The sequence below is a fragment of the Chiloscyllium punctatum genome, chromosome 48 (genome assembly GCF_047496795.1).
Source record: "Chiloscyllium punctatum isolate Juve2018m chromosome 48, sChiPun1.3, whole genome shotgun sequence".
Lineage (NCBI taxonomy): Eukaryota > Metazoa > Chordata > Chondrichthyes > Orectolobiformes > Hemiscylliidae > Chiloscyllium > Chiloscyllium punctatum.
In genome coordinates, this window is record NC_092786.1 from 26,549,209 (window position 1) to 26,567,804 (window position 18,596).

The window sequence follows — 18,596 nt, forward strand, 5'->3', positions numbered from 1 at the left end:
GAAGTTGAAGATGTCAGTGAATACCTCCACCAGTTGGTCTGTACAGGATCTAAGTGCATGGTTGGGGATTCCATCCAGGCCTGTCACTTGTGTCAGATTGATTCTCAGGAAGACCGAGCTGATGTCTGCGGCTGTTGAGACAAGTGACACTGTGCCACTGGCATTCTGCTCAAACCAAACATAGAAAGCATGAGCGCATAAGGGAGGGGTGCGTCTTTGTCCGCTAACTTGTTATGCTTCATTTTGTGTCCTGTTACATTGTTTAGGGCTTGCCACAGACATCTGTACAGTTGGTTTGGGCCTCTACCCTGGTCCGATACTGTCTCTTAGCATCTCGAATGGCTTTGCGGAGGCCATATCTGGATTTTCTATTTGGGTTTGGGTTATCCGACTTGAATGCTGCACATCTGGTCCTCAGTAGGTAGTGGATTTGTTAGTTCATGCAAGGTTCCTGGTTGGGACACCCTGATTGACTTCTTTGGCATACCATCCTCCACACATTTGCTGATGAAGTCCGTGATGGTGGAGTCGTACTTTTCTAGGTTTTCCACTGAGTGCTTGAATACGGATCAATTTACTGATTCCAATTGTACAATTATCAGTAAACATCCCCATATTTGACTTAATGATGGAGGAAGGTCACTGATGAAGCAGCTGAAGATGGTTGTGCGTAGGACACTACTCTAAGGAATATCTGCAGAGAGGTCCTGGAGCTGAAATGACTGACCTCCAATAAGCACAACCATCTTCCTATACACTGGAGATTTTACCCCCGATTCCCATTGATACCAGTTTTGCTAGGGCTTCTTGATGCCACACCCACTCGAATGCAGCCTCATTATCAAGGGCTGTCTCTCTCACCTCATCTCTGGAATTCAGCTCTTTTGTCCATGTTTGAGCCAAGTCTATAATGAGGTCAGGATCTGAGTGGCCCTGGCAGAATCCAAACAGGCCATCACTGAGCAGGTTATTGCTGAGCAAGTGCTGCTTGATAGCACTACTGATGATACTATCCATCACTTTAATGATGGTCAAGAGTAGACTGATGGGATAGTAATTGGCCAGGTTGGATTTGTCCTGCTTTTTATATACAGGACATACCTGGGTAATTTTCCACATTCAAAGGTAAATGCCAGGGTTGTAACTGTATTGAAACAGCTTGGCTAGGAGAGCGGCAATTCTCCAGTACAATTGCCAGAATATTGTCAGAGCTCTTAGCCTCTGCAGTATTCAGTGTCATCGACTGTTCCTTGATATCACATGAAGTGAATCAAATTGGCTGAAAACTGGTATCTGTAGTTCTAGGGACCACTAGAGGAGGCAGACCTGGATCATTCACTCGGCACTTCTGAGTGAAGATTGCTGAGAAAGCTTTATCCTTATCCTTGGCCTATGGGCTCTTCCAACATTGAGGATGGGGATATTTGTGCAACCTCCTCCAGTGAGTTGTTTAAACATCCACCACCATTCACGACTGGATGGCAGCACTGCTGAGCTTAGATCTGATCCATTGGTTGTAGGATCGCTTAGTTCTGTCTTGCACTTGCTGCTTATGCTGTTTGGCATGCAACTAATCCTGTTTGGTGGCTTCACCAGGTTGACACCTCATCTTCAGTTATGCCTGGTGCTGCTCCTGGCATGCCATCCTGCACTCTCCATTGAACCAGGGTTGATCACCTTGCTTGATGGCATTGGTTAAGTGTGGGTTTATGCTGAGCCATGAGGTTACAGATTATGCTGGAGTACAACTCTGCTGCTGTTGATGAGCTAGGTGCCTCATGAATGCCCAGTTGTTAGATCTGTTTGAAGTCTGTCCCATTCAGTACAGTGATAGTGCCATTCCATTTGATGGAGGTTATTCTTAATGTCAAGGCAGGACTTTTTCTTCAAAAGGGCTGTCCGGTGGATGCCCTTACTGATACTGTCATGGACAGATACATCTGCAGCTGGCAAATTGTTAAGGATGAGGTCAAGAATGTTTTCCATCTTGTTGGTTCCTAGACTGCTGCAGACCCAGTCTAGTAGTTATGTCACTTAGGACTCAATCAACTCAATCAGTAGTACTGTTGCGGAGCCATTCTTGGTGGTGAACATTGAAATCTCCCACCCAGAGTACATTTTGCACCTTGTCACCCTCAGTGTTTCCTCTAAGTGTTGCTCAATATGGAGGAGTACCGATTCATCAGCTCAAGGAGGATGGTATGTGGTAATCAGCAGGAGGTTTCCCTGCCTATGTTCAAACTGAAGCTATGAGATTTCATTAAGTCAGAGTCAATGTTGAGGACTCCCAGGGCATCTCCCTCCCGACTGTATCCCACCATCTCTGCTGGTTCTGTATTATTGGTAGATCAGGATATATCCAGGGATGGTAATGGTGGTATCTGGGACATTGTCTGTAAGATATGATTCCATGAGTATGAATATGCCAGGCTGTTGACTAGTCTGTGAGACAGCTGTCCCAATTTTGGCACTAGCCCCCAGATCTTAATAAGCCTGTCAGAGCTGTTTCTGCCATTGTCTTTTCCGCTGCCTAGATTGATGCCATGTGATCTGTCTAGTTTCATCTCTTTGAGACTTTGTAGTGATTGGTACAACTGAATGGTTTGCTAGGCCATTTCAGAGGCCAACTGAGAGTCAACCACATTGCTGTAGGTCTGGACTCACATGTAGGCCACACAAGGTGAGGATAGAAGATTTCCCTCCTTGAAGGACATTAGTGAGCCAAAAATGGGTTTTTTCAACAATTGACAATGATTTCATGGCCACCAGTAAATTCTTAATTACAGATTTTTTTATTAAATTCAAATTCCACCATCTACCTTGACAGGATTTGAACCCAGATTCCCAGAACATTAATTAAGTTTCTGGATTAATAGTCTAGCAATAATACCACTAGGCTATCGCCTCACCATATGATGGTTCCTTTCTAGAGTTGGAAAGTATTTCCTGGCGTGAGGGCTCCCAGGGGTGATAATTTTAACTTCCTTCAGGATATTGGTGAGTATGATATCCAGAATGGAGTAGAAACCTTCTTTGGACTCCTCTCTAGAATCAAGTGTTGGAGCACAGGTACTTATGATTGTTACCTGTCAGTTTTTCTGGATGGTGAATCATGCAGCAATTATTGATATCAGCAGTGAGCTCCAAGAGATGGTTGACAAATTTGTTTCTTTTTTGGTGAAACCAAAAATGCATCCCAGTTTTATCCTTGGGTTTTCCTCTCCATTGGTGTAACCGCTAATGTATATGAAATTATATGGCGACATTTTAAAGATTTTTGGCAGTTTCCTTTCACAAGCCAAACACTAGTTGGATCAAGATCAGAATTCTGTGGCTGTTGTTTAATTGTCACGTGAATGGCAGGCTTCAATGTCTGCTTCCCCAAAGTTCACATGGGGTCTGGTCTGTCTCTGTGAAGAGTCATACTCCATACAGTAACAATTGGAAAGGGCAGTCACTGGAGCACCACCTCCACCATCCTGTGTTCACTCAATATTATTACAATTGTTCAGTTCTTCCTCAAGGATTGACATGGAATACCTGGATGACATTCTGTAATTCCAAAGCTGAAGAAGTAAATCTTTTTAGTTAGAACTTCCATTTCACTGTGGAAGGTTCAGGTTGATCCATACCTGCTTTGAAACAAAAAACAGAAATTGCTGGAAAAGGTCTGGCAGCATGTGTGGAGAGAAGCCAGAGTTAATATTTTGCATCGAGTGACCCTTCCTCAGAACTGATGGTAGCTAGGAAAGTGCCGGTTTAGATGTAGGATGGTGGGAGGGGGTAAGGAATAAACAATAGGTAGAGATGAAACCCAAAGTGAGAGAAGAACAGTTGGACACCAAAGGAGTGGATTACAATCTGTCTGGGAGGGTGAATAGCTGTTAATGAGGATGGTTAGTGGCTAATAGTGGGTTGTGTGTCAAAGCAGACAATGTGATAACAAGGCCTGGTGTGTTGGGGTAGATGCTAGGACATGGGAAAGCTCAAGCCTTAAAGTTAGTGAACTCAATATTGAGGTCAGAAGGCTGCAGGGTCTCCAGGTGGAAAATGAAATGCTGTTTTTCCAGCTTACACTCAGCTTTGCCGGAGCACTTGCAGGCCAGCCTGAGACAGAGATATTGGCCAGGGTTTGGGGTGGTGTTGAGTGACAGGCAACTGGAAGTTCAGGGTCTCTATTATGGAGGCTAAATGCAAGTATTCTGTGAAGTGGTCACCCAGTCTATGCTTTGTTTCCCCAGTGTTGAGGAAACCATATTGTGAGCAGTGAATGCAGTAAACTAGATTGCATGAAATGCAGGTAAAGCATTGCATCATCTGGAAAGTGTGTTTCGGTCCTTGGATACTGGGGAGGCAGGAAGTAAATGGACAGGTGCTACACTTTCTACGGTTGCAACAGAATGTGCAAGGAGATGTTGGGGTGAAGGAAAAGTGGACCAGGGTTTCCTGGAAGAAACGGTCCCTGCAAAAGGCTGACAAGGGAAAGAAGGAGAATACGTGTCTGGTGATGGCATCTCACTGGAGGTGATAGGAATGGCAGCTAATGATCCTCTGAATATGAATGTGGCTGTGATGGTAGGTCAGGACAAGGGGAACCCTATCACTGTTGTGGGAGGGAAGACAGAGGATGAGGGTTGAATTGCAGGAGATGGATCGGATCCAGCTGAGGGTCCTGTTAACAACAGATGAGGAATCCTTGGTTGAGGACATTTCAGAGGCTACCTCGGAACAGGTGTGACTGAGACAGAGGAACTGGGTGAATGGAACAAAGTCTTTACAACAACAAGGGTATGCGCATATATAATTCAGGTCACTGTGGGAGTGGGTGGATTTATAGTGGATATTAATGGCCGGCCTATCCCCAGAAGTAGAAACAGAGATGTCAATGAATAAAAAGGACAAGTCAAAGGTGAGAGCAGGATGTAAATTGGAAGCAAAATTGATATACTGTTCCAATTCCAGATGAAAGAGGGAAACAGCACCGACGATATCTTCAATATACCAGAGTAAGAGTTATGGGTGGCTCTGTATTAGGACTGGAACAAAGAATATTCCATGTACCTGATAAAGGGACAGGCATAACTGGGTCCCATGCAGGTTACTAAGGACCTGAAGAAAATGAGAGGAGTTAAAAGAAAAGTTGTTCAGGGTGAGGATGGGCTCAGCTAGTTGAAGGAGGGTGGTGGTGGATAGGACAGTTCAGGCTTTTGTTCCAGGAGCCTGCTTTGAAAACTCTGCTCATAGTTTGACAGCTGAGACAAATTTCACCAACAGCAGCAGAACAAACCCATTGAATTCTAAAACAATCAACAACAATCTAAATTAAACCATTCACAATATTCTAAAAATAAGATCAATACACCAAATAATCAAAAACATTAATGGTTCATTTAAAAAGATCCAGGTTTCAGATCTCAGTCTACATTTTTACTTGAAAAAACCCATTCTTCTTTGGGCAGAAAGTCCTGTCTGCAAATTTTATTGACATTTACCCCTTAGTTTTGAAGATATATTGTTTGGAGGCAAACACACCAACAGGATTGAGAACATTACCTCCACTCACCCTAAATGGTAGGTGTAACCTGTCAGCCCTTATAAGGGGTGTTACTATATAAGATAACCGATCTCCCCAGGTAAGGGGTATTACCATATGAGGGAGGCAGACAGCCCTGTATACAACATTAACACATTGGTCAAGCAATTTGCCCCTGGACAGGGGAAGCTGTCTGTCACTTTATAGGCTATTATCACATGAGGTAAGCAGTCTGCCTCTGTATGGATTAGTAGGGGCTGACATCACTGTAGAAAATCAAAGCTGATCAAGATGTGGAGGTGCTGGTGTTGGACTGGGGTGAACAAAGTTAAAAATCACACAACACCAGGTTATAGTTTAACAAGTCTAATGGAAGTACTAGCTTTTGGAATGCTGATCCTTTGTCAGGTAGCTGTGGAGCAGGGTCATAAGACAGAATTTATAGCAAAAGATTACAGTATCATGCAACTGATATGATATACTGAACAAACCTAGATTGCTGTTAAGTCTTTCATCTTTTATAATCTAGCAATCTAGGTTTGTTGGATATATCGTGTCAGTTGCTTGACACTGTGATCTTTTGCTATAAATTCTGTGTCTTATGACCCTGCTCCACAGCTACCTGAGGAAGGAGCAGTGCTTTGAAAGCTTGTACTTCCAACGGCTGATCAAGGTGAAGTTCTCCTCAATGTGTTTCATTGTAATTAGTGATAATACTGTACAGACAGAGCATTAACCTACTGTTACTGTTCTTCATTCCCAGCCTGATGTGGACAAAGCAGTGAAAGCAGCTAGAGACGCTTTCCAGCCAGGCTCCCCATGGAGAAATCTAGATACATCAGCCAGAGGACAGCTCTTATACAAATGGGCTGACCTCATTGAGCGAGACCGACACATTCTGGCTGTAAGTAAGATGAGATGAAATAAAATATGCATTCTCAGACTAGGAATATGAGAATTAAACCACAGATGCATTCGAGATTGAATTTCAGTTCCAATGCTTTATCACTGTATCAGTTTGAATAAAAGTTCTACTTCTTCAATTAACTAATTTTAGTGAACTTGCATTTTAATTGATTATTCCATACAGAATATTAGACTTGTTTTATGTCTTCGAGTAATACTGACATGGAATGTTTTTAACAGAAAATAAATAATTAGCAATTATTATGACAATGATATTGTATTCAATGATAGTGTTATCTTAAAGGATTCAAATATTGCTGCTTTGATAGTGCACAAAATATTGTTTCATAAAAATGATGAAAAATTACATTAAAGATTCATCCAAAATAGTTAAATAATGCACTTATGGAATGAAGGATAATCAATAAGATTGGCACAAAGTCACGGTGTTTCGGGCGGCACGTTGGCACAGTGGTAAGCACTGTTGCCTCACAATGCCAGAAACCCACGTTCAATTCCCGCCTTAGGCAACTATCTGTGTGGAGTTTGCATATTCTCCCCATGTCTGCGTGGGTTTCCTCCGGGTGCTCCGGTTTCCTCCCACAGTCCAAAAATGTGCAGGTTAGATGAATTGGCCATGCTAAATTGTCTGTAGTGTTTGGTGAAGGGGTAAATGTAGGGGAATGGGTCTGGGTGGATTGCTTTTCGGAGGGTCAATGTGGACTTGTTGGGCCGAAGGGCCTGTTTCCACACTGTAAGTAATCTAATCTAATCTATCCTAGAATTAATACCAGTTTCTGCAACCGTCTTGTTGAGATGACTTGCCTGTGAAATTAATTTATTTGCACTGATTGTAAGGGTCAGAGGAAAAGCATTTATTGCCCATCCCGAGTTGGCCCTTGGAGAGTTGCCTTCTTGGACTGCTACAGTCCATGTGTTGTAGGTGGACCCAGAATGCCCTTAGGGAGGGAATTCCAGGATTTTGACCCAGCGACAGTGAAGGAACAGGAACATTATTCCAAACCAGGATGGTGTGAGGCTTGGAGGGGATCTTGCAGATGATGTCATTCCCATATATTGGCTGCCTTGTCCCTCCAGGTGGAAATGCTCTTGAGTTTAGAAAGTGATGGCTAAGTATCTTTCGTAAATTTCTGCAGTGCATCTTTTAGTTAATGCACATTGAGTGTTGGTTGTGAAGATATTGGATGTTTGTAGATATGATGCTAATCAAATGCTGTTAAGACTGGGATCAATACGTGGAAAGAATGCGTTATTTTCTCCAGGCAATAACATTGGGGCAGATGAAAAGCAACTCTCCTGACAGCTTGTGGACCTGCAAATTTATAATGAACTTAAATTTTCCTGAGGCACCAGACACTAAAATCTTTCAAGAGTTGACTGATTTATTTAAGGAATATTGTGACCCCAAGCATCCTGTAATTCTGAGATGCTATTAATATTACTTGGCAATTCAAGAACCACAGGAATCTGAATTGGGACTTTTAGAACATAGAACTTACAGCACAAGAACAAACGCTTGCGCCCACGATGTTGTGTCAAACATGACATCAACGTAAACTATTCCCTTCTGCCTGCCCTTGATTCCTCGCATATTTATGTGTTTGTCTAAAAGCCCCTAAACATATCTGTCTCCACCACCCCTGACAGGGTGTTCCAGACTCCTACCACTGTCTGTGTAAAAAAACTTGACCCTCACATCTCCTTTGAACTTTCACCCTCTCACATTAAATGCATTCCCAACCCCCACCCCAATATTAGACATTGCAGCTCTGGGAAAAAGATTATGACCATCAACCTATCTCTGCATCACTTAATTTTCTAAACTTCTATCCAGTCTCCCCTTAGCCTCCGCTGCTCCAGAGAAAATAACCCAAGTTTTTCTAGCCTTTCCTTATAGCTCATACCCTTTAATCCAGGCAATGTTCTGTAAACCTCTTCCATACCCTCTCCAAAGCCTCCACATCCTTCCTGTAATGCAGCAACCAGAATTGAATGCAGCCTAACCAAAGTTTCATAAAGCTGCACCATGACATCCTGACTCTTGTACTTAATTCCCTGACCAGTAAAGGCAAGCATATCAAACACCTTTACCACCCTATCTACTTGCATTGCCACTTTAGGGAGGTATAGACTTGATTCCCAAGATGCCTGTGTACATCAATGCTGTTTAAGGTCCTGCCATTAATTGTATACTTTTCCTTAGCATTTGACCTCCCAAAGTGCAGCACCTCATACCTACCCTGATTAAACTCCACCTGCCATTTCTCTGCCCATATCTGCAACTGGTCTACATCCTGCTGTATCCTTTGACAACCTTCTACACTATCGATGACTCTACCCATCTTTTTATCGTCTGCAAACTTACTAAGTCACCCACTTACATTTTCATCCAACTCATTTATGTATATCACAAACATGAGAGATCCCAGTACAGATCCCTGTGGATTACCACTAGTCACGGAACTCCAGCCAGAGTAACAACCATCTGCCTTCTATGGGGAAGCTAATTCTGAATCCACACAGCCAAGTCACCATGGATCCCTTGCATCTTAATCTTCTGGATGACCCTACTACAAGGGACCTTCTGGAACGCCTTACTAAAATCCATGTAGACAATATCCTCTGCTCTATCCTCATTGTCATCTCCTCAAAACATTCAATCAAAATAGTAAGACATGACCTTCCCCACACAAAACCTTGGTGACTGTCCCTAATTTGACCATGCTTTTCCACATGCGCATAAATCCGATCCCTAAGTATTCTTTCCAAAAGCTACCCAATCACCTTTTAACTAAGCTCAGGGGACTGGCAGAGGCATGTGACTTTGGTTTAACCCTTAATGAGATGCTGAGAGACCATTTGATTAATGATGTAACCATGCAAAAGCGCTTAATAGCTGAAGCCCAACTGGACTTCAAACAGGCGCTACAACTGGCTTTATCAATGGAAAATGCGACAAGTGGAGCATATGAGTTGCACGATATCCCGATGGAAGTGGACATCCTTGCCAGTCTGACTGAGTTTGGGGAGCACCATTTGAGTGAAAGCAATTGCATTGCCACACTCAGGACATATCTTGAACAGAAAGTCTTGAGGTCAGCCCACAGCAAAACCCCAAAACAAAGCCAAGCCTCGGAGAAATGGTTAAAATTTTCTTCAGGATCCTGGCCAGCAAGCCATTTTGGTTGCAGCTGGTATGCTGACTTGAGACAGCAAAAGAGACCCCTGGATCTAAATTGTGTGAGGGAACCCATAGGCCAGCCTCTTGGAGAGTACGCACCCTGGAAAGTTCACCTACATCTGGTTTGGAACAGTTGAATTACATAACAACACCTGAATCAGAACCAATCAAAATAAATAAAAACCTAAAAGAACTACGAATGCTGTAAATCAGTTCTGAGGAAGGGTCACTCGACCAGAAATGTTAACTTTAATTTATCTTCATAGATGTTGCCAGACATGCTGAGCTTTTCCAGCAATTTCTGTTTTTGGCCATCAAAACATGTCTAGTTAAATGGTCACATGGTTCTAATGGAGGTTGATATTGACACAGCTGTTTCAGTGATTGTAGAACCAATCTTTAATAAAATTCACTGTGGACTTCCAACACCTTTGTTTGTACAAGACTTTGGCTCAACTAAGAACCTATACCAGAATCCTTTACAGATTAAGGGTACAACTTCAGTTCCAGTCTCTCATGAGAAGCAGCTGGTTCAGTTCCCACTCATTTTGGTAAAAGACTCAGGTCCAAGAGCAATGAGGTGGAATTGGTTGAGAAAGATTCACCTAGACTGGCTCAAAATTCTTCAATTAGAAAATGGCTGCCTGAGTGAAGTCCTGAGTAAATACCCAGACATTTTTCAGGAAGGTCTAGGGACTATCAAAGGAACCAAGAACACCTTGCACAATGACCTGGATGCGATCCCACACTTCTGAAGGGCCCACCTGGTGCTATTTACCTTATGGACAAATGTTGAGGCAGACATCGGAAGACTGGAAAGCAAAGGAATCATCAAACCATCCAGTTTGTGGAGTGGTTAGCATGGTCATACTGATTTTAAAGCCTGATGGGTTGGTTTGGCTTTATGGAAATTTTAAACAAATGGTAAACTGCTCTTTGTAGCTGGATAAATACCCAATCACTCACATAGAGGATTTATACACAAAGCTGGCAGGTGAGCTGTCCTTCACAAAGCTGGACATGAGCCATGCGTACTTGCAATTGCAGTTCGATAAGGATTACCAGGAGTATGCTATAATTAATACCCATAAGGATTTGTACCAATATACGAAGTGTCTGTTAACACAGCAATTCAGACTCCCTGAGTGAACTGTAATAAAGCACCATTATATTTGTGTTTCTAAATCTGTATGTGTCCATCTCTGATATGTAAAAATGTATATTTTGATATGTACACGAGCCTGTACATGGGTACATATATTTGAACATTGCATATGTAAGTGTGTTTGCATCTATGTGTATGTACCTGTAAATGCAATATATTGTAAATGAATTTGAATATGTATGTCTGTTTATCTATGGGTATAGATATGTGTGTTTTTAAACCTTTTTTTTTGTATGCTTGGGTATGTAGGTGTGCCTAATGATCAATCACACAGATGATTAAATGAAAGTCAGAAATTTTTAATCAATCATAGATAATGGATGAGGATATATTCATTCCCCAACAGTAGTTGTCCCTGGGACTTCTAAATTGGAATGTTCCATGTGGTGAGTGCGCTCCCAAAGGATCGGGGGCTTGTGAGTATTGGTTGAGCAACCATGAAGAAACAGTGGTAAGTATCCAGGTTAAAGTGCTGTGTGACTTGGAAGTGTTAACGTTCCCATGACTTTGCAGCTTTTGTGGCTTTCAGTTTAAAAGTTCACAGAGGAGAGAGGAGCAACTGATATACCATAACTGCTGTGAGTTATTGCAGGGCAATCTGTAGCTAATATATACTACAGCCAGACTGAGCTGAAGGTGGAGGGGTGGATATTGAGAACCGTGACCTTGACTAAGGCAATCTCCCTAACCTGGATGGTATCAGGTTTCTCAGGCTTTATTGTCGCTGCAGCCTTCCAGGTGAGAGTTCATCATGCACCTGCCTGTGCCTTGTAGTTGCATGGGTTCAGCAGGCCATAAAACAACTACTATTATATAGATTGGATTAGATTCCCTACAGTGTGGAAACAGGCCCTTCGGCCCAACAAATGTACACTGACCCTCTGAAGAGTAACCCACCCAGACCCCTTTCCCTCTGACTAATGCACCTAACACTATGGGCACTTTAGTATGGCCAATTTGCCTGACCTGCACATCTTTAGACTGTAGGAGGAAACCAGAGCACCTGGAGGAAACTCACACAGACATGGGGAGAATGTGCAAACTCCACACACACCCAAGGCTGGAATTGAACCTGGGACGCTGGTACTGTAAGGCAGCAGTGCTAACCACTGAGCCACCGTGTAGCTCCATTAATATTACAAAGCAATGCAAAATGCCACCACTTTGACACCAGCTCAGATAAACAGATATTTGTATAAACGACTGAGAAAGATCACTTTTAAGGAGAATCTTGGAGGAGCAGTGGTAGAGAGATGGAAATTGAAGGAGAAAATTTGAGAGTTTAGGATCCAGGTAGCTGAAAGCACAATCATCAAATGAGGGAACAATAAAAAAATCAAGCATTCCCAAGACGCTAGAATTGCAGCAACTCAGATATCTCAGATCATTGTGGAACCAGAGGAGATGACAGAGAAAGAGAGTGGAGGGAGGTTACAGAGACAGAGAAAATAAAGAGATTGCAGAAATAGTGGAGTGAGGAGATTACAGAGATGGGGAGGGTGAGGAGATCACAAGTTATGGGGATGAGATTACAGAGATAGTGTGAGAGTCATATAAATATGGAAGAATGAGGAAATTATAGAGATAGGGAGGAGTGAAGAGGTTATAGAGATAAGGGAAGTGAAGAGATTACAGAGATAGGGGTGTAAAGAGATTACAGAGACAGTGAGAAGTGAGAACATAAAGGGATTTGAAATTAAGGATGAGAATTTTAAGAGCATTGCTTTCTTGAGAATTAATTGTTTTCCTTTATTGGTCAGAGCTTGGATATAGGAGTTGGGAGATCATGTTGCGGCTGTACAGGACATTGGGTAAGGATACTTTTGGAATACTGTGTGCAATTCTGGTCCTAAAGGAAGGATTGCATGAAACCTGAAAGGGTTCAGAAAAGATTTACAAGGATGTTGCCACGGTTGGAGGGTTTCAGCTATAGGGAGAGGCTGGGACTGTTTTCCCTCGAGCGTCGGAGGCTGAGGGTGACATTAAAGAGATTTATAAAATCATGAGGGACATGGGTAGAGTAAGTAGACAAGGTCTTTTCCCTGGAGTGGGGGAGTGTAGAACTAGTGGGTAAGGTTTAGGGTGAGAGGGGAGAGATTTAAAAGGGAACTAAGGGGCAACCTTTTCAAACAGAGGGTGGTGCGTGTATGGAATGAGCTTTCAGAAGAAGTGGTGAAGGCTGGAACAATTACAACAATTAAAAGGTATCTGGATGGGTAAAGGAATAGGAAGGATTTAGAGGGATATGGGCCAAGTGCTGGCAAATGGGACTAGATTAATTTAGGATATCTGGTCAGCATGGATGAGTTGGACCGAAGGATCTGTATCCGTGCTGTACATCTCTATGACTCTACAATGAATGAAATGATAGAGAAATTTGTTAAGACATAGAAGAGAGTTTGAATGATGTTGGGAGGTCATATTGCGGCTGTATAGGTCATTCTGCTATAATGCGATAGTTATGTCCCTTTGCAACCGCGTGCTATAAAAAATTACGCTATGGAAAACTGCTATAGAAAATTACACTGTAGAAAATCATTAATAGAAAATCACTATACCCGTTCAGTAGAAAGTTTGCATTATCCAAACAGTGTCCACAACATCTGAATGGGAAGGGTTTAGAGGGATATGGGCCAAATGTTAGCAAGTGGCACTAGGTTAGAATTAGAATCCCTACAGTGTGGAAACAGGCCCTTCGGCCCAACAAGTCCACACCAACCCTCCAAAGAATAACCCACCCACTACTATTCCCCTGCCTTATATTTACTCTTGACTAATGCACCTAACTTACACATCCCTAATTACTATGGGAAATTTAACATGACCAATTCACCTGACCTGCAAATCTTTGGATTCTGGGAGGATACCAGAGCACCCTGAGGAAACCCACGCAGACACAGGGAGAACGTGCAAACTCCACACTGACAGTCACCCGAGGCTGGAATCGAACCTGGATTCCTGGCACTGTGAGGCAGCAGTGCTAACCACTGAGCCACCGTGCCACTCAATTCTTTATGATGATTTGGAATCTAATGCGATGTCAAGGCTATAACCAATCTGGATCAGTCTCAGCTAATTCCCAGGAGAAGGCATGGAGTCAGTTATTAGGGAAAAGAGTTTGGGGTGGCAACAGAAGACATAACTTCGAAGAAATTCCTCTTCAACTGATACTGGACATCAGACAGAGTCTAACAATGCACAGAAAGTGGATGTGTCCAGGGCAACGGTGATGAGATAGGTGGAGACCGAACATATGGAATATGAAACCTCCGGCCTGTTCTGCTGTACTTCATGTTTATTATCAGAACCCTTGGCTATTACCTTGTTTAATGTATTTGTTACCTCTTAACATTATATGGAGTGAGCTGAAGTGGCTGGACAATGATGTACATCATGGTGGGGACTTCAGGATGAAGCTGAGTACGTTCATTCAGTTGCCACTTATGACTGAAGATAATTACAATCACATCAGTTATGCCCTCAGGTACTGCAATCTACCATGAAGCTAGAGGCAATAATAGTTGCCCCCAGTCCTCCTCCTAAATGTCCAGTTCTCCACAACCATTCAGAAAGCATTTAATGGATCACAGAACTTTCTTGGTTCTGGGACTACTTATCTTGTCTATAACAGCTGCTGCGGGTGTTCATCATGCTAGTGCCTTCACTGGATTCAAGCTTTATTCTAAACCTGATGCTACTTCAGGAATTCTCATAAAAACTCCATATTAAATCCTGATGAGTCTCCTTGTTGAGGGTGATCCTGCCACTAGGCCTGGACGCTATGGATCCATGGAGGATGCAATTCTAGTTGCAGACTGTAAGACCTTATGTTCACAAGTAAGATGTATTCATTGTCTGTGAAAAGTTTGCTGATGAAATGTTAAAGTGTATTACTTCCTCACATTTGTTCCGTCGCCACCTGAAAAACACTCAATCTAGCAGTTTGAGCACTCAACCAGTTGAGTCAGTGTCAACACTGAATCATTCTTGTTTGCAAGTACATATATATACATTTGGAATAAAGTCTCTGCTTAAACATTGTTCAAAGATTTCTTCAAATGATAGTCAACCAAGAGGAGAAATAATTCAAAAGCAGAAAGGGGGGAGCATCTGAAGGTATTAGGCATATGGGGTTTGGAGTCCAAAGGCTGCTGTCATATTGTTGAAGCTCCCACTTGTGGAGGGCCTGTTTCACCAATGGAACTGGTGGACATGCAGGATTGGTGATGGAGGAGTTTGAGATGGTGACTGGCATTCATAACACGGCTGTTGCTTGACCATGTGTGAGACAGGTCTCAACCAGATTTCACTGTAAAGTATATTGGTCATCTTATAGACTGCTCTATTCTTTAATTAAGAGATGCTTGACTCAATGCAGTAAGTCTGTCCAATTATCTATCTTTAATAAACTTCTTGGTTTATTAAGAAGTGGCAGGCCACTTCAAAGAACTTGAAGAGTCAGCCACACAGTGAGGATTGGAGTCGTGTGTGTGTGTGTGTGTGAGGGTGTGTGTGTGTGTGTGAGGATGTGTGTGTGTGTTTGTGTGTGAGGGTGTGTGTGTGTGTGTTTGTGTGTGAGGGTGTGAGGGTGTGTGTGTGTGTGTTTGTGTTTGTGTGTGAGGGTGTGTGTGTGTGTTTGTGTGTGAGGGTGTGTGTGTGTGTTTGTGTGTGAGGGTGTGTGTGTGTGTGCGCGCACTCCTTTCCCTGAAGGACATAATGAGCAACTCAGATTTTTGTAACAATTACCTTTATTTTTCTGCTATCATCTCACAAATTATCTATTCAATTTGACTTCATAAGTACCAAGGAGGAATATGAACTTATGACCTCAGAGTTGGTGATCCAGGACCATAACTGTGTAGATACTGTACCAGCTTTTAATAAGCTGCCATTGGTGATTCCTCACTCTTTTATGAATTCCAAAATCAGACAGCATCAAGCATAGAAGAACCTATTAGGGTTAATCAAACACCACAATTATCTTACATCACAGCACAAGATATCAATTTAAATTAATTTTCACCAGGTGAAGGCAAATTGCTGGTGAGATACTTTTTCATTAAACAAAGGCATTCATAAATTAAAGGAATGACAGACAACAAAGTATCTGAGGACAGGATCAATTCTTTTGTATTAAGGTTGGCTCTATTACTAAAAAGGAGAAAAATGATACAATCCCACTACAAATACATTCTACAAGGGAAAAGTAGCAGAGCGAAATTCAATCGCAAATAAATAGCTTTGAGCCGAGTTCAAACACACCTGGCCAGGAGCATACAGTGTGGTTCATCTGATGTGAAAACTTCAAGTTCTTTTCATGTCAACAGGAATAAAACACACACGTATCTTTGATGATTGCAAACATTTGGTTTGTCAGCAACCACCTCTGTCATCGTAAACCACATCAGTGGAGACAGGCTGCTAATCCAGTGACAGACCTTTCTAAAGGTCTTCCTTGTGCCTGGAAGTTGCTGTCCTTGATGCTACCTGCTTATGACTGTGCTCAGAAAAAAGGCTCAATCGCTCATTGGCCCTAACCATCCCAGTAACTAGGGGTGTTAGGGATTAGCACAATGGCAACTGGTGTCCACTCGCAGCGTAGTTTTTTTTCGGGGGGGGAGAGAGGGGCTGATGGTTTTGTACATTGTGAGGGGGAGGAGATTATAGAAATTTCCACGAACTGCGCTGTGTTGTGTAAGAGCAAATGCTGCTGGATGAGGTCCCTGTCAGAGGCGAAGGTACCAGTCCTGGCTCGGTGGTTGGTAAACTCACTTCAGAAGCAAAGACTTGTGAGTTCAAAGTATTGAATGTTTAATTCAAGCCAATGAACATAGGACTGAAGTAGACAGTTTCACTGACAGAACGTGTTCCACTATGGCTTGAGATGGCGACCAATCTGCCCATTTACAAACTTGTCCTTTACTGCATTTGGATAACAGCTTATATCTACAGTGGAGTAAGGGGGGACATTCAGAAAGGAGCTGGGGAGTGCAGGTCCAACATGTGCCCTTTAGAGGGAAATGTCAGAGCAACAAGTTCAGTGAACCCTGGATGACTAGGAGAATTCAGGACTGGATGAGGAAGAAGAGGAGTTCTTTTAGCAAGTTCAAAGGGAGCACTTCATCTGCGACCCTAGAAAAATACAGAAAGTGCATGAGTGAACTTAAGAAAACAATTAAAAGAGCAAAATTGGGCATGAGAAAAGACTTACAAACAGGATTAGGTAGAATCCTGAGATATTTTATAAATACATTAAAGGGAAGAGGTTAACCAGGGAAAGAGTAGTGCCATGAGGGACCAAGGGGGCAACCAGTGTGTGAAACCGCAGGAGATTGGAACCATGTTGAATGAATATCTCTCTTCAGTCTTCCCTCTGAAAAAGGGGTATGTAGGTATGAAGTTCAGGAAAAGGGACTGGGAGGAACTTGCACAGTTTGACATGGGAAGTGAAGTATTGGAGGCTCTGTCGAGCTTAAAAACAGACAAATCCTCCGCTTGGGTTAATTACATCCCAGGCTGCTGTGGGAGGCAAGGCAGGAAATTGCAGGGGGCCTCACGCAAGTGTTTAATTCCTGTCTGGCCACAGGGGAAGTACCAGAGGACTGGAGGACAGCTAATGTGGTTCCACCTTTTAAAAAGATGGTAGAGATGAACCAGGAAATTACAGAGCAGTGAGTCTCATGTCAGCGGTAGGGAAACTATCGGAGAAAATTTTTAAGGAATTAAGAATTAATACCTACTTGGAAAGGTATGGGTTACTTAGAGATAGTCAGCATGGCTTTGTCAGAGGAAGGACATGTTAAACAAATTTGTTAGAATTTTTTGAAAATGTGATCAAATGTGTAGATGAGGGAACTTTGGTTGATGTAGTTTATATGGATTTTAGCAAAGCTTTTGACAGTGTCCTACGTGGGAGGCTGATTGAGAAAGTTAAAACATATGGAATGGACGGAAATTTGGCAAGATGGATCAGAAACTGGCTTAGTAATAGGACACAAATGGTACTAGTAGAAGGTTGATCGAGTGACTGGAGGCACTGTACAACAAGGACCTGTATTTTTCACTATATACTGTACATAAATGATATATATGAAAATACAGGGGAATGCTACGCAAATTTGCAGATGACACCAAGATTGGTAGAATGGTTAACAGTGAACAAGATGGTTATATGTTACAGGAAGATATAGATGGGTTAGTCAGAATAACTGACCAGTTGCAAAGGGCATTTAACACAAATAAGTGCGAGGTGATGCACTTTGGAATAGAAACAGTATGGTGGAATATTTAATAAACGGGTGGACGGTGGGCAGCTTAAGGGAACAGGGAGATCTTGGTGAAATTATTCAGTGATCTCTGAAATCAGCAGAGCATGTGAATAAGGTAATTAAGAAGACAAATGGATAACTTGCTTTCATTAGTCGTGAAATAGAGTATATGAGGCAGGAGGTAATGTCAGAGTTGTGTAGAGCATTGATCAGGCCACAGCTGGAGTACTGTGTGCAGTTCTGGTCACCTCGCTCCAAGAAGGACGTAATAGCACTAGAGGGAGTACAGAAGAGGATGTTGCCTGAGATGCAGAAATTGAGTTTTATGGAGAGACTAGACAGGCTTGGATTGGTTTCTTTCGAACAGAAAAAACTAATGGGGGGGACATATTTTAGGTGTATGAGATTATGAGGGGTAAGGACAGTGTGAATAGTGAGCAACTATATTTAGGGTGAAGTGCAGGAGATTCAGAGGAGTTTTGGGAAAAAAAACTTTTTCACTCGGTAGGTGCTGGGAATCTG

General features: G+C 42.5%; 1 protein-coding gene across 1 annotated transcript in view; it reads left to right on the plus strand.

Moving 5' to 3' along the window:
- The window catches only part of aldh1a3 (aldehyde dehydrogenase 1 family, member A3), a 147,360-nt gene that overhangs the window by 60,634 nt on the left and 68,130 nt on the right, over positions 1–18,596 (plus strand). Inside the window, exon 3 of the mRNA XM_072564898.1 lies at positions 6,297–6,437. Within this exon, the coding sequence (XP_072420999.1) occupies positions 6,297–6,437 (141 nt within the window). The remainder of the gene's footprint in view (positions 1–6,296; positions 6,438–18,596) is intronic.